At 36.3% G+C, this 21015-nt stretch overlaps 1 protein-coding gene across 1 annotated transcript in view; it reads right to left on the reverse strand.

Moving 5' to 3' along the window:
- The window catches only part of LOC113236641, a 229229-nt gene that overhangs the window by 101761 nt on the left and 106453 nt on the right, over positions 1 to 21015 (reverse strand). The window contains exon 2 of the mRNA XM_026472803.1: positions 13824 to 13980. Coding sequence (XP_026328588.1) covers positions 13824 to 13955 — 132 coding nt within the window. The 5' untranslated portion in view covers positions 13956 to 13980. The remainder of the gene's footprint in view (positions 1 to 13823; positions 13981 to 21015) is intronic.

Below are 21015 nucleotides of genomic sequence, written 5' to 3' on the forward strand. Positions count from 1 at the left end.
CCGTGACCATGGAGCGTGCAACCGTTCCGAAATATCGGGAAAATAAAAAGAAGTCATACCGTGGTAAGAAACCTGATACTAGTGATAATCATTTAAAAAAAATTAAGTTTGTTTTCTTATTTATTCTTCTTTTTTGTTCTTCGTATGTGTGATAATTTATCTTTATACGTACCTACGTTGCACAATTGGACATATCATTATCTACTACATTATGTAAATAAAAACGTCATCATTGTCAACACTTGTACGTCTTATTGCTGGGCATGGTTCTCCCTAATGTGAACGTGTGAATTTAAACAAACATGCTGGCCGGTTTTATAGGGTTTGTAACAGTACCATCTTTTTTTGTTGTACCAAGTGAAGGGAGGAACAAGTCGTGCGCTTGGTGATAAGCGACACGCCTGTCCATAACAGTTGTAGCGCCACTCTGAGCTTTAAATCGTAAAGATCTTAGGAGCACTGCCACTGCGCCATTATACGAAGTAATAATAAGTAAACTAATGTTGTACGAGACGAATGACTTAGGGGTTCAAATGTCCAGATAAGAAACAAACTCACAACGAAGACGTGTGTGGCTTGCCTTTGCTTATAAAATGAAAAAAAAAATAACCGTCCAAGATCTAAATCGCCGATGCCGTTTTAAACTGTGTCAAATTCATTGCCCTCTAACTCTAGTTAACCCTTTAACAAATTCCGCAATAGATCTAAAATTAACCAGGCGTAAAAGACCAATAAACCGTCACAATTTGTTCTCATTAACGTAAAATTATTCAATTATTAAATAAATCTGAGGAAATAGAAAACATTGAACACCTTGAATTGATTCAGGAAAGCGTTAAAATGCGATGTAATTTTTTTAAACCTATTTATTAATAAGAATTATAATTGATTTTGTTTTTAACCTTCAAAGTTGACGATTACAGTTTATTTCTAAGGCTGTCATTACTAAATTCAGTTAAAAAAAGTTTTGGCGACTCCTATATACAATTCAAGATTATTTATAACTCACCGCAACCATTTCTGCTTCAAAGCTTTCAAAATACTAGTTACAAATCTCCTTGTGAAAGAGTTCTTCCTGGTAGGTACTGCCACCTTACCTATTTCTTCCACCAAGCAGTAATGTAAGCATTATTGCACTCCAGCTTAGAAAGGTAAAGGTGCTGGTGAAATTATAGGCACATGGGACTAGTAAACTTTGTTTCAGGGCAGTTATGACACCAAGTGATGGAAAAAACAAGTCGTGCACCTGCTGGTAAGTGACACACCTGTCTATGACAGTTACAGTGCCCAGAGCTTTAATTCGCAAAGATCTGAGTGGGCTACTGCCATCGTCAACTCACTCACTGACCCATATGCCTGTAATTTTATCAGCACCCCTTCCCTCCAAAACCACGCAATAATGCACGGAACGCAGTAATGCTCACATTACTGCTTGGCGGGAGAAATAGATAAGGAGCTCTACTGCTGCTCAAGTTTATTGTACTTACGGTTACCTATCAGTAGTTCGAAATGACATTTTCCAGAAATAACGTTTGGTCGAAATTTCATAACCTCGAAAGTAATTTTGAGAGGTAAATGTTTTTTCTTTTAAACCTAACTTAACCTAACCTTAATTTTTAACCTAACCTAATCGTGTCTGTACGATAAACATTTAACATATCCTGAAAGAACAACTGTTTCGTTATAATTCGGTTTTCGGTGTTATGAAAATTCGAACAAACGTTATTTCGGACAAAAATATTTTCGAGTTTGTGATAGGTTACCTGTATTTACACATTATTGTATTTTTCTAAAACATTGAAATTTACAATGTTCTTCCTAAATCTTTACAATTCGTTTTTATTGTTAGCGATCTGAAGAGACAAAACATCATAGTCCATAATAATAGGTAACATTACGTGACACTACGGACTTAAGTCCAAAAACAATGAAAAGATTTTAGCCGCTATTCGCTCTGAAAACATGTCATGATGACATACTTTATACAAAATAGACTTTGGTAAAGATAAGTAGAAAATAGCTTTTTATTTGGCAGAACGTTATTTGGATGCATAATTGTTCCCAAGCAAGCGTCCTTAAATGGAAACAACTTGTCTATAGTAGAATATGTATTCCTTTTTTTGTTAAAAATGTTTAGCGCTTGACGAATTGAAAGCTCTGACTCCTTGTAATAAGCTAATTATCCCGCCTGATAACGACTAAATAGACACGAACCTAGACTCGGGACGCGACAGCATATTACCGTCAGAAAAGCGTGGTAAGGATTGCGGTAACAGTATCGATACTTTTTGGTATGCAGTACTTTCCTTTCGATGCCGATAATATTCTGATATTAGTGCTTTTTGACAGATATCGTATCGTCTCGAATAATTCCTACTTAGTCTAAGGGCGCCAAGAAATTAGACGCTTATAGAAGAGCTGCAGTGGTGACACAATTTTCATACAAGGTTAGAAGCACAGTTGCAGCACTTCTATAGGCGTCTAGTTCGAAGACGCAATATGGTTTTATTTTTGAATGTGAAAATTGAAGCAATTGATCGTTTATAAACAAATGACAATTGACTGAAATATATCATGTCATGCTAGCGAAACTTGTACAACAATATTACATTTGAATGTTTAATTTAATTTAATAAAAAACGTTGATTAATTCGTAAGTGGTTTATCTTTAAATCGGTTTAGGGTGAGCTGCTTTTGGTAAGCTAGAAGACGTCTTTAAGTCGAAATATATAATCAATGTGTCTTACAGATCCTCACCTACCGTACGGGAGCATGGACGCTCACTAAGCAAAATACGTACAAAATTAAAGTGGCACAAAGAGCAATGGAGCGTTCTATGCTGGTCATTTCTCTCGTGACTGGTGTACCAAACGTCGAAATTCGACGTAAAACGAAGGTATATGGCGTGGTTAATCGCATCACGAGGTTATGGTGGTGGTAGGTGGGACATTTGGCAAGACGAGAAGACAGACGATGGACCAAAGCAGTCACGGAATGGTGGCCAAAACGAGCAAAAAGGATAGGGGGCAGACCACCAACCCGATGGTCTGGCGCAGGATCGAAAATATTGGCGCAATAAAGAAGAGGCCTATGCCCAGTAGTGGTTTCATGTTGGCTGACCATGTGTTATCTTTAAGTGGGGAAAATACATAATTTTCGATTCCCGGTTCTTTAACGTAAAATCTTTGAATGCAGTGCGAATTGTTTTTAAAATCAAAATTAAGTCTTTTTTCAGTAAAATTTAAACTTGCGATATTTAAGGTACTTGCCCTCCTTGTGTGTCTCGTATATGAATGCATATATTAAATTTCGATATGAAGGCGATAAACACAACATAAAAGATAATACTCCCTTATAAATTCTTGTCAACATTTTCCTTAAACAGGTACATAAGACAGACGTAATAAGCAACAAAATATCACGTATTATGATTTATAAAGGGACACTAACCCGACCTGGGCCACGGTGACCTATGACCATGGCTTTCTATTCGGTAGTGATCGTGATACACTGTAATAACCTCTTGATTTATGTGCCAAGATTGTATTTTAACGTACCTATCTGATATTAGAATTAAAGTACTTTTAGAAACACTAGAATGATCTAGATTTTAGATATCCTATAAAAAAACGTAGATTGGAAATAAATAAACCTTAATAGAGATCTCGTGATCAAATTTAGTATTCTGTTTTATAAACATGCTTGTGAATATGTTTACTTTAATAGGATTTCTTTTATATCGGAAAAGTATTATTTTTTAATTGATTTACTAAATCAAATCCACAGTCTTTTTTTTACAGTCTCCGTGGCCGAACAGTTACTATACAGGACTGCCACGCAGAGGTCCCAGGTTCGATTCCCGGGCTTGGAGAAATATTTGTATGACCTACATTTATTTCTCTCGACATGTTTGGCTGTAATTTGTGGTTGTCTACATATGTGTGTGTCCATGGCACCCACGATGCAGGATTTCCTAATGCGGGGCTATGCGTTAAAAAACATCTAAAATGTACATACTATATGACGCCAAGCCCATTAAAGATTTTCTAGAATATGCCTACTTTACAATTAAACCGCGATGTACAGAATATATAAAAGACCTCCTTGGACAAGTGGCTTGCTCACCGGTTTTTCGGTTCGGTCTCCGGCCGGATCATTGTAAAAAAACCAACTTTTCCTTATTGTTTCGGGCCTTTTTTTTTGACGGGGGGGAAATCTTTATGAATACCCCTGAGCCCAGGGAGACTCAGGGGTTATGTGGGGACTCTCCCTCCAGACTGGAGGGCCTACCCCACTAAAACCCCCCGGGCTTACCTCTGTAAAAAAACCAACTTTTCCTTATTGTTTCGGGCCTGCGTGTGAGGTTGAGGTACTATTGTTATTTCCGAGTTCTATAATACAAGTGCTTCAATTCCTTAATCTGATTGTCAAACTTTTGAATTGAATAACGGTTATTGTGGATTAGTTTGCACAATAATTTCTTACTGGCTTGGCGGAATATGCGTTCACTACCGTAGATGTCTATTCGCGGAGTTATTTTAACGCATGTTGGAACTATGTTATTGTCGCGGCACTTTTTGAGAAAAGTTAACGCAGCTAGGGCGCGCGCACGTTTGTTCTTGAGGTCTTCGATCCGCCAGATTTTATTTGCAGCATCCAGTCCGTACTGGTGTACATATCGAGGTCTTAGGTTTTCGCGATTGTTACACATAGGAAATGAAACTATTTTTCCGGATTTAAATCGCGTATATTTGTTTTTTTCAAACAAACCGACGTTTCGGTCCCTTTACAGGTCCCATGGTCACGGTTGACTGAGGTGGTACAGTCTTCAACCAGTTATGTCTAATATTACTGCAAACCACCTCATGTTTTCACTATAGTTACAATAGTTATTAATTAAATACCTTATTTTTAATTTTACAAAGAAAACATTCCAATTTACGCTAAATTAAGTTTTACAAATTATTTGATTGAATGAATTTTTATTAAGTTCAATTTATTATTAATTATTAATATAAATTAGAATAAAGTAAAACAAGGGCTTTAGTTACTTATTTACAGAGTAATGTATGAGACGTTCATGTGATGTTGTATAATAAACAAATAGTGTAATAATGTTCTACAAAAAGAATTGCGGTTTCAAGACAGAATAACAAGAAATAAGTAATATTTTCAAATCATTCATCACACTGTTTAAGATTTTAGTAATGAAGAAACGAAATTTATACTTTCTAAAAAGAAGTTATCACTCAACAAGATTAGAAAATGTGTAGTGTGAAAGGGAAAATGAACCATTATCATCTTCAATCCATTATACGTCCCGCTGCAAAGCGCGGGTCTCCTATCAGAAGCGGGTTTAGGCCATATTCCAATCGTTAGACCAATTTGAGTACTTCCCAAGCTTTTCAAGGTTTGTAAACATACATTTCATCACGCTGTTTTTCTTCACCGTTCCAGAAAGTCAAATTCAAATAATCATTTATTCCAGTAAAATTTTTCCACTTGAAAACGTTATTTTTTAAGCTACTGCTCGTTCACTACCATGAAAAGAACGAGCAAGAAACTCTAAGAATTACTCTTTTCGAATAAATTTAAATGCTATAGTATGATTTTGAATCATATTTTTGTGGAATCTAGACTCTCGTTGTCTTTCCATACATCTTTATTTAGCACGTAGTCTACAATTTTGTAATATGACTTTTGAATTCAAATACTTTTAAATGTAAGTTTTAAACTTAGGAAGGTATTGCTGCTAAATATTGACAAATGTACGTAACTTACAACAGGACTCAAATCTTCGATCTCTCAAATTGAGAGGCAATCAACGTTCTACTAGGCTACCAGCGCTCTTGCAAACAATTACAGTTATATACAAAATTGAGTTACTTATTGGACCACGTCTTTTCAAGTCGTTCTAAATTTGTAATGTAATATACATCCTTACGAGCAATACCACACTAAAATAGCCTCAGTAACTATAAGCACTGAGTTCAAAGTTCGAAATGCGCAAATAGCTTGACCAGTCGGTCTCAAATTGCAGTGTGAACTAGATGCACTTGATTACAGTGTCGTAAAACGCGAGAAGCGAGCGGTTCGAATATTGGATCACTTTGTCGGTAATCATGATTCATTTTATTTCATATACAAAAGTAGAGCTTGTGTTTTATACTAGTTGAGCTTACAATGTATTGTTCACGATGTAAGAATGCTTTTAGAATAGGTACTGATATGGCTGCTATGCTATTGCACCTCATCAGAAATGTTCGCCGCGGCACAGATAGAAGACTTCCGCGTCATAATGTGAAAGAAAGCTGCTTCATCGTGTGCGTGGTACCCACAATCCACAACCTGGGAAACAATTCCATAGTGTCTATTCGGGCTCATGATACGAAGTGTAATTTAAATTAGTACTATATCGCCGTAATTAATCCGCACTCGAAGACGTAAAATTTTACAGCACTCGGCTTCTATTGGTGCCGGTCGGACGCAACCGTCTTCTTGCCTTCCGCGGTTCCGCCATCTTGTGTCTCCAACAGCAAGATGGCGGAGGTGCGCAATCGCGTCACACGCGCCTTTTTTTACTTATACATTAATATCATTGACTTACAATTATATGGACGTCGGATCCGCGCTAAAAAGTGTCCGCACTTGTAAGGCGCTAAAATCGTATACAGAGCGCGACACTCCGCTTTAGTCTTCATTTGTTCTACGGACAGCGCGATACTGCGATGACATAACAATTTAAATTTCGAATAGGTTGACTTGGGACATTTTTTTCGTGGTTTTTGTATTAGACCCGTCGTCCATTTATTTGTAAGTCAATGATTAATATCTTTAGTTTTGTCACACTTTACTTTTGTTTTATAATTTTTCACCTTACAGTGTATAGTCGTGCATATATACAAATAACTGCAAAGTAGACTTTTTTTATAATATCAAGTATCGGGACGAACAAGTCGTTTGCCTGATGGTAAACCACACGCCTGTCGATAACAGTTGCAGTACCACTCAGCGCTTTAAATCACAAAGATCTAAAGGGCACTGCCACTGCGCCCGTCACCCTGAGACATAAGTTGACAAGTCTCATGTGCCTATAATTTCACCAGCACCCTTACCCTTCAAAACCAGAACACAGTAATGCTGATGATATTACTGCTTGGCGGCAGATATAGGTAAGGAGTTCAGTTAAACATTCACTTTGATAGCGTGCTTAGTTTTATTGCTAAATAAAAGATAAAAGTTGTTTATATGATTATTACAGCAATAACTTCGGAAGGATATTTACAAAGAAATCGGTTAATTACAATAATATCAATCTACCGGTAAAAAATACCGTACGGCCGAATTAGACGGGGGAAATCGAATAAAGTATTCATAAGCGGATTTAATGTACAACATAAAAACTTAAATGGCCATACAGAGCAGTACTGTTCGCCATAATCACCATCGACGGGTACCCGTAAAGAATTCTACGACGAAGATGTAAGCCATAGTTCACTATTGTAAGACCATATGGGTTGGTTGGTAACTTCATCCGTTCCATCGGGTTGTGTTATAAACCCTCTTCAACATGTAGGTTACATCACGATAGGTTTTCCGACACCTTTAGAGAGATTTGCTACCAAACTTTCAAGAATGTATGTCACATTGAAATGATAGTCATAGTACATACCTTTACAATTAATGCACAACAGGCGAATGTTTTCTAGACAATGTTGCGATCGAAAATTAAAAAGTCAATGCAAGCACAATAGTAGTTTATGTGAGTGTTACGTAATGAAAGGCATTAAAACACGAGTGAGGGTTTATAAAACGAGCCGACAGGCGAGTTTCATAAAAACATCTCACGAGTAACATCTCACATACACTGCTTTATCTACACACACATATTATAAGCTCTCTGTGATGTGTTCAGAAACCGCATGTTACGACTGGCGAAACGGCGGCAAATAAAAACTTTTCTCATGTCACACAATCATAGTTTTTATTTTTAATTCATAGACAAACTAGAATTGGTCCCAACTATCATATCGTCCGATATCAAGTAACGTGTAAAATTGTCAACATTGTTTGCTATTGACATTTCATTTCGAATAAAACTTCATCTCGACTGATATTAGAATTGAGGTCCAATCAAATTGTTTTGTTTTTCAGAGATGTTCGAAATTTGAATGTAATAATAACATCGAATTCGATGTTATTTTAGAGCAATAATAACATTTTCACAGATAAGAAATTTGTGCTAACAAAACAGTTTACTTTTACACTGGTCGTAATTTGTGGTTTTTGAACACATTATAGAGAGTTTATGATATGTGTGTAGATAAAAATATATTCTATTTTTTTTATGCTCTAAGTGATCGGACGAGCAAGTCGTGCGCCTGGTGTTAAGCGACACACCTATCCATGACAGTTGCAATGCCGCTCAGAACTTTAAATCGTTAAGATCTGAGAGACACTGCCACTGCGCCTGTCACTCTGAGACATAAGTTGACAAGTCCCATTTGCCTGTAATTTCACCAGAACCCTTTCTTTTTAAAACCGAAACGCTCATAATACTGCATGCCGGAAGAAATAGGTAAGGTGACTGTACTTCACTTGACGAACTCTTTCACAAGGAGCGCTACTACTAGTAAATAAGAAATGAATGCGTGTCAAGGTCATACTCCTAAAATACCGCATTTGCCCACGAAATGACATGTGTGAACGTATGTTAACAGTTCTGATGCCATATGAAAGTGATACAGTCGCAAGAAAAGGTAAAGTTCCGAACATCCGTAAAAAGTCTGAAGTCATCGGTGCACGAACAAATGACCATCGCTCGTAACTTGCACGGAATGATACATAAAAGCCGACATGTGCATTGGCTATGTAGTCCACTCAGTGTGAATTAGGCGAGTCCAACGCTCCCTTGGACTTATGTGGGACGTCTTTGTACTTGCAACTGTAAGCCAAATCTGTTTATAAATACGGCATTCTCCTTGTCCATTTTTTTACGATACCAATGGGACCAACAAATTGCTGCTGGTGGTAAGCAACTGACCTACCCATAACAGTGCAGTACAAACTTTACACAACCTTTCGAGACATTTAGTTGAAGTGCCTGTAGTTTTACTAGCACCCCACACCCTTCAAAACTGGAATTTAGTTACACTCACATTACTGCTTGGCTGCAGAACTAGGTATGGAACAGTATTTCCCTGGACGAACTCCTTTACAGTACTGCTAGTAATCAGTCGTCATATGTTCCGCGGCTATGACTTTCTTCAGAACTACTTATTATTCAGTAGCAAATAATAAGTAGTTCTGAATCTATATTTTTAATAGCAAAAATGTATTGAACGTGATGTAGCATGTTTTGATGGAATGTGTACAGAGTTAAAAGGAGGGAGGATTTTTTTATAGTCATATATAACTATTGAACAGAGTAAGTTGCAAGTAACACTGACTTTTTTTCTCAAGACCCCTGCTTAGTAGCAGTAGAGATTACCTATTTTTGCCGCCAAGCAGTAATGTCAGCATTACTGTGTTCCTGTTGATAAGGGTGCTGGTGAAATTACAGGCACACGGGCTTGTCAACTTATGCCTCAGGGTGACGGGCGCAATGGCAGTGCCCCTCAGATTTTTGTGAAATTTAAAGCTCTGAGTGACACTGCAACTGTTATGGACATGCGGGTAGCTTACCCTCAGGCGCACGACTTGTTCGTCCCGTCACTTGATATTTTTTAAAAATCCCTGGACGAACTCTGTTACACGGAGCTGTATTGCTAGTAATCAGTCGTTATATGTTCCACGGCCATGACTTGACAATTACTGCTACTAAAAAAAATTGTTGAACGTGATGTAGCATGTTTTGATGGAATGTGTACGGAGTTGAAAGAAGAGAAAATTTTTATAGTCATATATGGTATTTGAACCGAGTAAGGAACATGTATTATTGTCTTATTTTTCTCAAGATCCCTACTTCAGTAATGCAGTGACCCAAAGTGAGTTTTGATCTCCGATACCAGTTTTTGTCTCGCTTTCCGGTTCTAAGCCTACTCCTCCCAATCGCCAGTACCGAGGTCACTTAGCTTTTACAGGACTTCATTGCTTCTTCAATCCGATCGGCCGGCGTCCGATCGTCTCAAGTAAAAAAAAAGTGCCAAAGAAACTCCATGTTTATTTGCGCTAAGAACGACAATATGATTATGGATATCAATATTTAGTCATATCAGAAAAAAAAGAATGTTCATAAAAATTCTGATAATTTGCATCACACTGCTCCGCGCCACGCAACGGTCTGCGGAGCTGCGCTTTTAACATTGTACCGAAGTATGTCAGTTTATATAGAAAACACGTACAACACACTGACAACGCTGCTCTCTGCACGGGAGTGCGTGCACTCCGCTACGGGGTGCGGGGTATTCTGATAATAGCCTTACACAGTCCTATTGATTTTTTCACTTCACAAAATTTCATTATTACAAAGAAAGAAGTGGCAAAGGAAGTCCATGTTTATCACATAATTGAAAGTTACGTTCATTCATGGACAACATTATTAATTTTGGTATTAGAACATGAAGTTCTTCTTTCTTTGGAATCCAACATACCAAAACATTCTAAAAGAAAACAACTCCCTAATTTATCTCCCACAAATCCAAATAATCTGATTTAACTACAGCACTATTTCCGTCCGTCCTTTTGGAAGCGGATGTTTTAACAACCACGAAGTGTTTAAACGCAGTTGTTTTAATTGCTTGTAATTAACAGAATTTATTGTTGCTATGGTGGATTTGTAATTCGTAGCAATTGAGTAGTGTTGAGCTTATGTTACTGCTTGTATGTTACAACTGTGCGCTACCCTCACGCCTCCATATTCTTTCTAGAAACACTAGCTCAGCGCAGATAACCCTCTGTCCACTCTTCACTTAATCTCGCACAAGGACACTAAGGCGGACACCATTCTACGAAGCACTGACCAAAAGCCGTGCGCCTGATAGCAAGCCACACGCCTGTCCATAACAGTTGCAGTGCCATTCAGAACTTTAAATCTCAGAGATATGATACCACTGCGCCCGTCACCCTGAGACATAAGTTGACAAGTCCCATGTGCCTATAATTTCACCAGCACACTTACCCTTCTAAACCGGAACACAGTAATGCTGACATTACTGTTTAGCGGCAGGAATAGGTAAGGTGGTAGTACTTGTCTGGACGAACTCTTCCACAAGTATCTCTACTGCTGCTTTTTCTTAGACCATAGGGTTACTACGATTGGCAAACCCTTTTAAGCCTGTGATAGTTGGTTATGGTATCGCCTTTTGTTATAATATTCTACACATTATACATTGTCCATAGACTATAAAGTGACAATAAATACACTCATGGACATAGTCAAAGGAAATATTGAGCGGAACGCCAAAAAATGTTGAATTTAGTGGCAGTAGAGCTCATTCTAGAAGAGTTCGTACGGCGAAGTACTTACTGCCTTATTACCCTTATTACCGAAGAAGCAAAAGGAGAAGAATGTTCATATGAACCACAAGACACATATACAAGAATGTTTAACGGTTAAGAAACTTATCATTGACCAAAGAAAAACAAAATATAAGTAGTTGCCAGAATTTACATTTTATTTAAAGTATTTCCAACAAAAAAGCGCCAAAATAAACAATGTATTTAACATACTTTAACCCATTGGGGTTTTAATTACAAACAAAAGGAAGACAGTTGAAAACCATTCAACAAATCAACGACCGGGCTTAACACATCATTGAGTGCAGGGACAGATTCAGACAGATAATCATGCTAAATCAAAATAAGCTAAAACATTCCCTGTCATGAAACTGCGTGACCTATGAGCAGCCATCGGAGTAGGCAGAATAATATTTAAATAAACTTCAAGTAATATATACATATAGTAGACAATACCTCCCTCAGAAAACCCGGAACGAATTAAAAATTAAAGGCAGAAAACCAAAACAAAATAATCATATTTTTACTAATTATTACAAAATTGTCCTTATACATACACCAGCATACCATAGCAATTTACTTGCACCACTTCAATCACCTGGTCTCAAACTGGCGAATCAGTAAAGCACTGGAATTCACTCCAAGGTACTACCAGGAGTGGTTGACAACATGAAATTCAAAAAACTTTATTTCCCAAGTTGGTCTTACCGGATATCGAATCTGGGACCTCTTCATCCAGCACTCACAGTGCAAACCGTTGATGTCATCGGTCATCAAATTTAAAATTGCTAGTTACACATCAAAACTACAGAACAAAACACATTACAATAATCCTGGCTAACCAGAGGAGCTTAGGTTTATGTACACATGTTCTATTTATTCTATCTCTTATAACTCATTTGACAAAGTACACCATACACTACGTATATGTTGCCATTTTGTATTTTTTCACTTTTCTTGCATTTCATTCACCTCTATGAATTAATGGTTCTTACATAGAACAGAAAAAAGCCTAGTGATTTGGACCTATTGCCTCTCATGTAGAGGGTCGTGGATTTGGCTTGTGCTTCTGAGTGTTTCCGAATTTAGTTTAGTTTATTTATTTCTGTCAACATTACAAATTTCATGCAACTACAATTGCATCTCATTTTATGCTACTCTTCGAAAAAAAAAGCGTCAATTTACAAAATAATTATATAAATGTGAGTCAGAAGTACACAGTAGTGTACAAAAATTAATTAAATTAATTAAAGTAATAAATAAATGCATATTTAATTAAACTAACAATGTCAAGTGTATACAAGAAATGTCAATATGGATTCTTAATAACTAATAAATGTATATTACAGTATAATAATACGGTGAATGTCAAATCCATTAATAAATATAATAATTTAATTACTTATTAAGTACTTTGAGTGTACTCTGTTACTGAGTAAAGGGACTTTTCTAATAAAAGGTTCTTCAGTCTGCACCTGCTAACATGCTACATCACGTTCAATAATTTTTTTTAGTTCGGCAGGTAGGTGCTTTTAGGTGACGACTAAATTTATTTCAGAGTAGGTGTTTATTAATTGAAAATAATCTTTCATATCCTGAATACAGCTCTGGCTCCACGCAGTGTTTATCCATTGAATTATGACCACACGCGTCGTATCACCCGCAAGCTGCATCTCGTTGCGCTTGCTCACGACAAACAAACACACGCACAATTCTAAACTGTAATACCCCTGTTACTACAACTTTAAATCATTTGATCTTCACAAATTTCATGTATGTTATAAATATGTCAATAGAGTTATTATGTTTTATGGTTTTGAATATGACATAGACATGGTAAAACGTACGCTTCGTGGTCGTTAAGAGGTTGTCATTTAACTACGCAGTAATTTGTAATTTAAGATATTTTAAATTATTTTGCCAGCAGTAAAACGCCTTGAGTAAGTGTGTTGAATTATTTGTACACATTGTAAGCTGAAAAAGTGGATTTAGCAAATTTTCTTTTTTTACTTATAATAATATCAAATGACGAGATGGTCTAGTCGTGTGGATGACGGAAAGCTACACGCCTGTCTATAACAGTTGCAGTGCCACTTAGAGCTTTAAATCGCAGAGGTCTGAGAGACACTGCCACTGTGCCCGTCACCCTGTGACATAAGTTGGCAAGTCCCATGTGCCTGTAATTTCACCAGCAACCTTACCCCTCAAAACTGGAACACAGTAATGCTGACAATACTGCTTGGCGGCAGAAATAAGTAATGTGGCAGTACTTCACTGGACGAATTCTTTCACAAGGAGCTCTACTGCTAAATAGTGAACATATGCGGTTTAAATAGTAAAACGATATTCGTATGTTAGGTACTCACCTGGAATAATAGATATCCAGAGTCATACATCCAGAAGTCATCGGGCGCGTTGCCGGGCTTGGTGAGCTGTATCGCGAGGCAACGCTGCAGGATCAGCTGGCAGCGCTGCCCCCCCACTCCGCGACCGCTCATAGCCTCACGCGGGCGGCGGCATGCTCTGTAAACAATAAAAAAAATATTGTGAAATTTTGATCAAAATTATTATTATGAGATCAAATGTGCACTTATTTTTTATATATATTTTTATGTATATATTTATCTATTAAGTATAAATTTATTTAGGTATATTTATATACACATATATTTATGTAGGTATAATTTATCGTCATTTCTTTTTTGATAAATAATGTATTTTTTTGTTTTTTATATAAACAAACCATTTGTATTAATACATTGGCACCTACGTCTCCCGTTTCGATTAACTTTCCTCTACCTCAAAACTTGTCTGGAAGAGATCCTCTTAACGATAAGATCGCCTTTCCCTTTCCCCACATTAGTTTTAAGTTGTTTATGTACTGTTCTTGTTCTCGTGTATGAGAAATAAAGTGTATATCTGTCTATATGCATATACATAGAAAAGCCGAATATTTAAAATATGTTGCACCATTACAGGATACAGCAATTACGAAAGTTAACAATAAGGTTTTTAATTTAAATAACTATATTCCTTTATTAATGTTTAAAATGAACATTACGAAACATAACAAACAAATAAACGCCTGTAATAATAGTGCCTTAACTCTATTTAATACCATTACCAGACTACCACACGCCTTTCCTACATTTCAGGTTACATAAATTGGAGGCTGGTAGCCAAGTTAATACTTAGTTATTCTCTACAAGGTTTTATATAGTCAGCTTGACCCCCTCCTCGTACTCTTCGCCTCTACTGCATTATAGTACGAGAACTTTCAAGGATGTTAACTGAAAAGAAAATTATATCTTTCATGAGATATGTGATAGTTAAAGGGAACGGTTCACATAGTCACCTCTATATGCTTCGTACTATGTCTCAGATTGATTCAAAAAGACTTACCGTTAATTTGGGCCCACATTTCTACACAACTTTCAACGATTCATAATAATACGTTTAAGAGTCTACTATCTCAGCTTGAATTCAAATTTTTCCCCTACTAATACGGTTCATTTTGGTCAGATCGACCGGCAAGGATTTCATGTCAGAATTTATTTTTTTACAAACGAAATCAAAGCTATTTGAAAACTGTACATCGTGTAGTATGCTTGTTCTATTTAGTTCAGCTGATACGAAAAAACATTGATATGTAAAGTACCAATTAAATGCAGCGTTTTTCTTGTAAAACTCCGAGGTAACCTTGTATTTTTTTTGTGTATCGTGAAAATTTTTACGAATCGTGTTTTCACACCGTATAGTACCCAGTGTATACCTTCAATTTTAGTGTATATTTTTTCCAAAGTGTATGATTCAACACTTCACTAGTTATACGGAATCAACCAAAGCCATTTGAGGTCGAATAGACTCTTCCACGGAATGTTTTACATAACCAACTCAACACGTCCCAAAATTATTTTGAAACATTAGTCTCAGAATAGTTTGGCGATTCGCAAAAGGCATCACGTTAGTATGGACCCAGTTTTCTCCACTTTACCGTAGTATGACAGTATTTTTTTTTACAATTCAAAGTTTAAATGGACAGTAACGAGTGTTCCAAGGGTTACACAGTAACCTTTAAGGTTAGTTTTTATTTACCCTTGCATTGTTGTTATGACTGTGTAGCCAACAACAGATAATTAAGAAAACTTCCTAATGGACTACAATAAAACCAAAATATTCGCCCAAACAGCGACGAGCCTTCTGAAACTTAACGAAACAACAAACGAAATGTAACACAATGCGATTAACTTGTTCAATGTGGTTCAATGTTCCTTGACATTACAGTTTGAGCACAAGGTGATGTTAGAAGTGTTAACGCATTGTTTTCCCAAAATGTCCTTTACACCTTTTCATTGATAATTTATTTTTACGTCAACCTTATTAGTTACATGTAATGAATACATTACAGAGGTTGAGTTATATAAACACATTAATTGTACAAAAGAAATGATACATTTACCCATTTCAAAAACATCCAACTCATCATAAAAAAAAACTGGCATATCTAACACGAAAAGTCAGTTTTTGTACGCGGTTTTCACGTGATTATTTTTAACCAATGGAAAGCTCGGGTTATTCATAAGAAAATATAGCACATTCTGAACACTACTGTGCAATAATTAAAATAAATAGCTATTTTGGAATAAGCCACCATGAAAAACAGTCATATTTTAACAACAATTTAAAATATTGGTATAGAAAGGCGAGTTTACTCGATAAAGGGAGTTTTTACCAACTTGCCTTGCTTTTGAATAATTTAGAGAATAATTTGTTTCCTAGGTTGACAATACCGTACAAAAAAAATAGTGAAAGCCATATACTAAAAAATTACACAGTTTTTCAACATGATATCAAGTGACTGGACGAACAAGTTGTGCGCCTGGTAGTAAGCGACACGCTTATCCATGACAGTTGCAGTGCCACTCAGAGCTTTATGTCGCAAAGATCTGAGAGGCACTGTCACTGCGCCCGTCACCGTGAAATATAAGTTGTCAAGTCCCATGTACCTATAATTTCACCAGCACCTTGCCCTGCGAAACTGGAACGCAGTAAGCGCTCATATTACTACTTGACGGCAGAAATAGATAAGATGGCAGTCACTCTTTCACAGTGAACTCTAATGCTAATAAAGCTGACTTAAATAATATTGCATACGAATACATATACTCGTATAAATCAACAATTGATGTACACAATCTTTAAGAAAATAAATGTTGTATGTATTATTAATGTATAAATTTCTAGTCTCTTAAAATTAGTTATGTTAAGGTATTATAACCAAAAAATGAACAAAAACATTTTGCTCATCTTTATTTCGTCATGTGTTACATTGAGACGTAACTTAGTTTTATAAGTGTCATTATAGAACTTAATAAGAGACTACTTTTCCGGCTACGATGTTTACATCATGAGAATCGCTTCAGGCTGTTCCTGAGTTAACACCGACTAGTGGTTAGGCACCCACGCTGATAATTATCGTGTTTGTCGGCTATTTCGACGAATGTTTTAGAACGGTAATATTTAAAATCATTAAAATATGTACAAATGTTTCTAAAAAAGAGCTTATAGACCTATTATTTGTTTATTGTGTGTTTTACATGGGATATTTTGTTAGTAAACCAATAACATGTCGTCACGTTTCACTCAAATTAGACGGTAAAATAATTTTAACAAAGAAAAAGTAATATGTCCATTAGGAAGACAAACAACAGGTAACTTATAATTAAATAATAGACCTGCATAGTTTAAAGTTTTTAAACGCAGTAGGTGCGGAAAGGGCGGTACCTGGAGATATAATTATATATATGGCCATGTATATATCATCAACAACCCATTTATACGTCCTACTGGTGGGCACGGGTCTCCTCTCAGATGAAGGCATAAGCAATATTCCGCCACCACGAGCCAATACGGGTTGGGGATTTTACACGTTTTCCGAGAGTCGTGAACCTAATTCGACGTGCAGTTTTAATCACGCTGTTTTTCTTCACCGAAAATTTACAGTTAATTTCAAATTAAACTTCGCACATAAATTTCGAGTAACTCAGAGGTGCGAGCCGGATTCGGACCCAAGGCCTACGAAAATTTATTAATTAGCTACTCCGCGAACCCAGTGAAGGTTAAATCGTGCAAAATAGCCGCGCTTGTGTTGAATATTTTTTCATGCATTTAATTTTCCCACCCACTCTCCGCATAAAATTAATAAAATAAATAACACAAGCGCAACGACAGTCACAAACACCACCACCAAATATTGGGTATATTAACTTCCACTTTTATTGACGTTGACTGCCGCAAACTAACGCCTCAATCTATTAATTACTTAACCACGGCATATGCCTAATGGTTTGACCTAATGCCTCTCCGACTTTTATATATATGTACTGGTATGTACATATGTATCAGTTCATAATATGTATTTAAGCTGATACGTAATTCACATTTAAACGACACATAACCGCTTATATTAAAGTTTCTTTGCACCTATAATCTTATATCAAGTGATTATTATGACATTACAACTATACGAAGAAACTACAAGTACATAATTTTGGAAGTTACAACATCGAAAAATGCCATACTGCCGTTAACATAACGATCTTTTTGCTACCACAAACTTAAAGAGAAATGTTCATTACCCAAAATTCTGAGAAGCGTCCCTTACTTGCAATTGCGGATGCTATCTCAAAAGTGAAAGGTCATTAATGAGATGTCTATAGCATCTTTATAACACCAAAGAGCTATAAGGAGAGTAATTATAGACCAGTGCCGAGTGCAAATAATTTTCAGCACAGACGGTGTTTAGCGAACTTGTTTCCATAATAGGACGTTTATTTTATCAATTCGCTCTAAATGGGCTTTAGCATAAAGTGCTGAGAATTTCACTTGGTGATAGTGCGTTTAATAGTGGCATAAATACAAGAACCGTGGAAGTCGAGAAGTGATATAATGCATTTGTATTTAGGCCTTAAGCTTAGCTGTGGTTTGTAAGATAGAAGACATATTTACGGAAACAATTTGCAGAATGAAATTTAAATACTCACAGTGAGACCATTCTAAGTGCAAGTTTCACCACGATGTTTACCTACACTGTTAAGGAGAGATATTGTTGCTAAACATTTTCAAATGTTTTTTTAGGATACCAAGTTACGGGACGAAGATGTCAGTCGCAGTGCCGCTTGTAGCACTAAATCGCCAAGATATAGAGCAGAACATTGCCACAGCCGTCACCCATCATAAAATATAAGTTAACAAGTCCCATGTGCCTGTAATTTCACTAGAACTCTTCCCATCCAAAACCGGTACGCATGTGAAATAGGTAAGGCAGCAATACTTCCCTGGACGAACTCTTTCACAAGAAGGTCCACTGCTACTTAAAAATAAAGTGCATAATTAATGACGATTTTAGTGGTCCAATCGATTGCACTGTGGGCGCTGGATAAGATGTCCCGGTAAGACTAAATCAGGGAATGTACTTTTTCAAAATTTGTTCTAGTCTTGGCGTTCTGGGTAATAATCCTGGAGTGAATTTCATTGGAACTCACAGTGTACGAAATTCCCCAGTTTGAGAACAGGTAAATAACTTCACCATTTCTGCCACTTTATCATTAATTGAGAAGCAACTATGCTTTTACTCAACTGACAGCAAATTATCGGATATAACGCTCCATCACGTGTTATCATCAGTCATATTGAATCCACTGCAGCGTCACATGATGTATCGATGCGACGCATTTATCAAAGTCTATTCGTATAACACTGTATCGCAACAACTAGACACACGACATTTACGAAAAATAAAACTAAGTACATACATAATATACTCGAGTTGGTATGTCTCTTCACTAACGACCCCTATACGTCGTATGACGGAATAATATCACTAAAATACTTTGCTCTCAGCTCTCCTACGGTGCCTTGAAAACAATTGTCTACAACCCTTGCTAAACAATAATTCATTACCATTGTGTATTAAAATCAGAAGGTTGATAGAGTTCAGTATAACCTAAATGGATTATTAATATTCAAAGTTGTTTTTATTTTTATTTTATAATTATTTTATCTGGGTATATATTGAGTGGTGTGGATACTTGTAATTGGCTTACACATAAAAACTGTGCCTTACCAATGTTGTATATTAATCTTTTTTTTGTGTAATCTGTTGGTGTTCCAAATGAATAAATGAATAAACCTAACCTAAACTCCAAGTAATACGTATGGAGTGGATCTTCCTCTGTAATCGTAGATAGCCGTTATTCCCGGGTTTAGTGTTTACTGTCTAATTTCCATGGCAATTTTGATTAGAGATATAGAGAACTCTAAACTCGAGAATGACTCTGACTAAAAATAAAAAGCAAAATAGTTTTATTTTTAATTACAATTTGAAACCTTGCATTTTATCTCTGATTATAATACAAAACAACTTGTACAAAAACAATGTTTTCCAGTTTTATATGAGTTATAAATCAAAATCTCAATAAAGCTGAATAATAAACCTAGCTACCTTTCTGCACCGAACTAGCTAACGTAATAAAATAAGGCTCCGGTATCTGTCGACATTGCTTACACAGCATTTATACAGCGCTTATACAGCTTACATCAAGTTAGGTAACGTCGGGAAGAGCTTTTACTTCGCGAAATGCAAATACTCGTCCATTCAACGTTCAGTCAGGTTGTATATTGAATCTCGTTATAGAAAATGTTCTGGTTTATTTTGTAGTCTTGTAAAAGTTATTGGATTAAGTTTTTATAATGCATTCTTGATGAAAACAACACAAGACTACAAAAACTCTTTCGTTACGTCAGCGAATTCAGTACATAAACGAATTTTCAATATTAATTAAATTTTTATTGAATTGATATTCAATTATTTTTTGTGAAATTACTCCACTAGTTTGTTATAATTATTAATACAAAGATCGAACACTCAGAAAAAATTCCTTCGATCCGGTCGGATTCGAACCGACGTCTTCTTGCATACCGTGCCAGACGCTATACCAACTAATCCACGGAACGAACCAACGGACCTCACGAATTTTTCTATGTGCTTGCGTCGTGTCTTTGTACTTGGTCTTTCAACGACTTTTTAGTCGTATAGAATTTTCAAGGTTTTGTTTTTATGAATGTCATAATGTTTTGTTTTGATTTTGATTTTGGTTTTGATTTTTCATTTGATTGTGTCATGAATTTTTACTATCATAATATTAATCTATTTTTTGACAATATTTCAGTTGCAACAAGCACATAGACAAATTGTTAAGGTCCGCCGGTTCGTTCCGTGGCTTAGTTGGCATAGCGTCTGTCTCGGTATTGCCAAAACACGTTGGTTCGAATCTAACCAGATCGAAGGATTTTATGTCTCAGTGTGACAGGCGCAGTGGCAGTGCGATTTTTTTTTATATTAGATCTTTGCGATTTTAAGCTCCGAATGGGATTGCAACTATTATGGACAGGCGTGCAGCTTACCATCAGGCGCAAAACTTGTTAGTCCCGTCACTTGAAAGTATGAAAAAAAAAAGATTTTTTTTCTAAGTGTTCGATCTTTGTATTAATAATAAT

The sequence above is a fragment of the Hyposmocoma kahamanoa genome, unplaced genomic scaffold, assembly GCF_003589595.1.
Source record: "Hyposmocoma kahamanoa isolate Upper Pololo Valley unplaced genomic scaffold, ASM358959v1 92, whole genome shotgun sequence".
Classification (NCBI taxonomy): Eukaryota; Metazoa; Arthropoda; class Insecta; order Lepidoptera; family Cosmopterigidae; genus Hyposmocoma; species Hyposmocoma kahamanoa.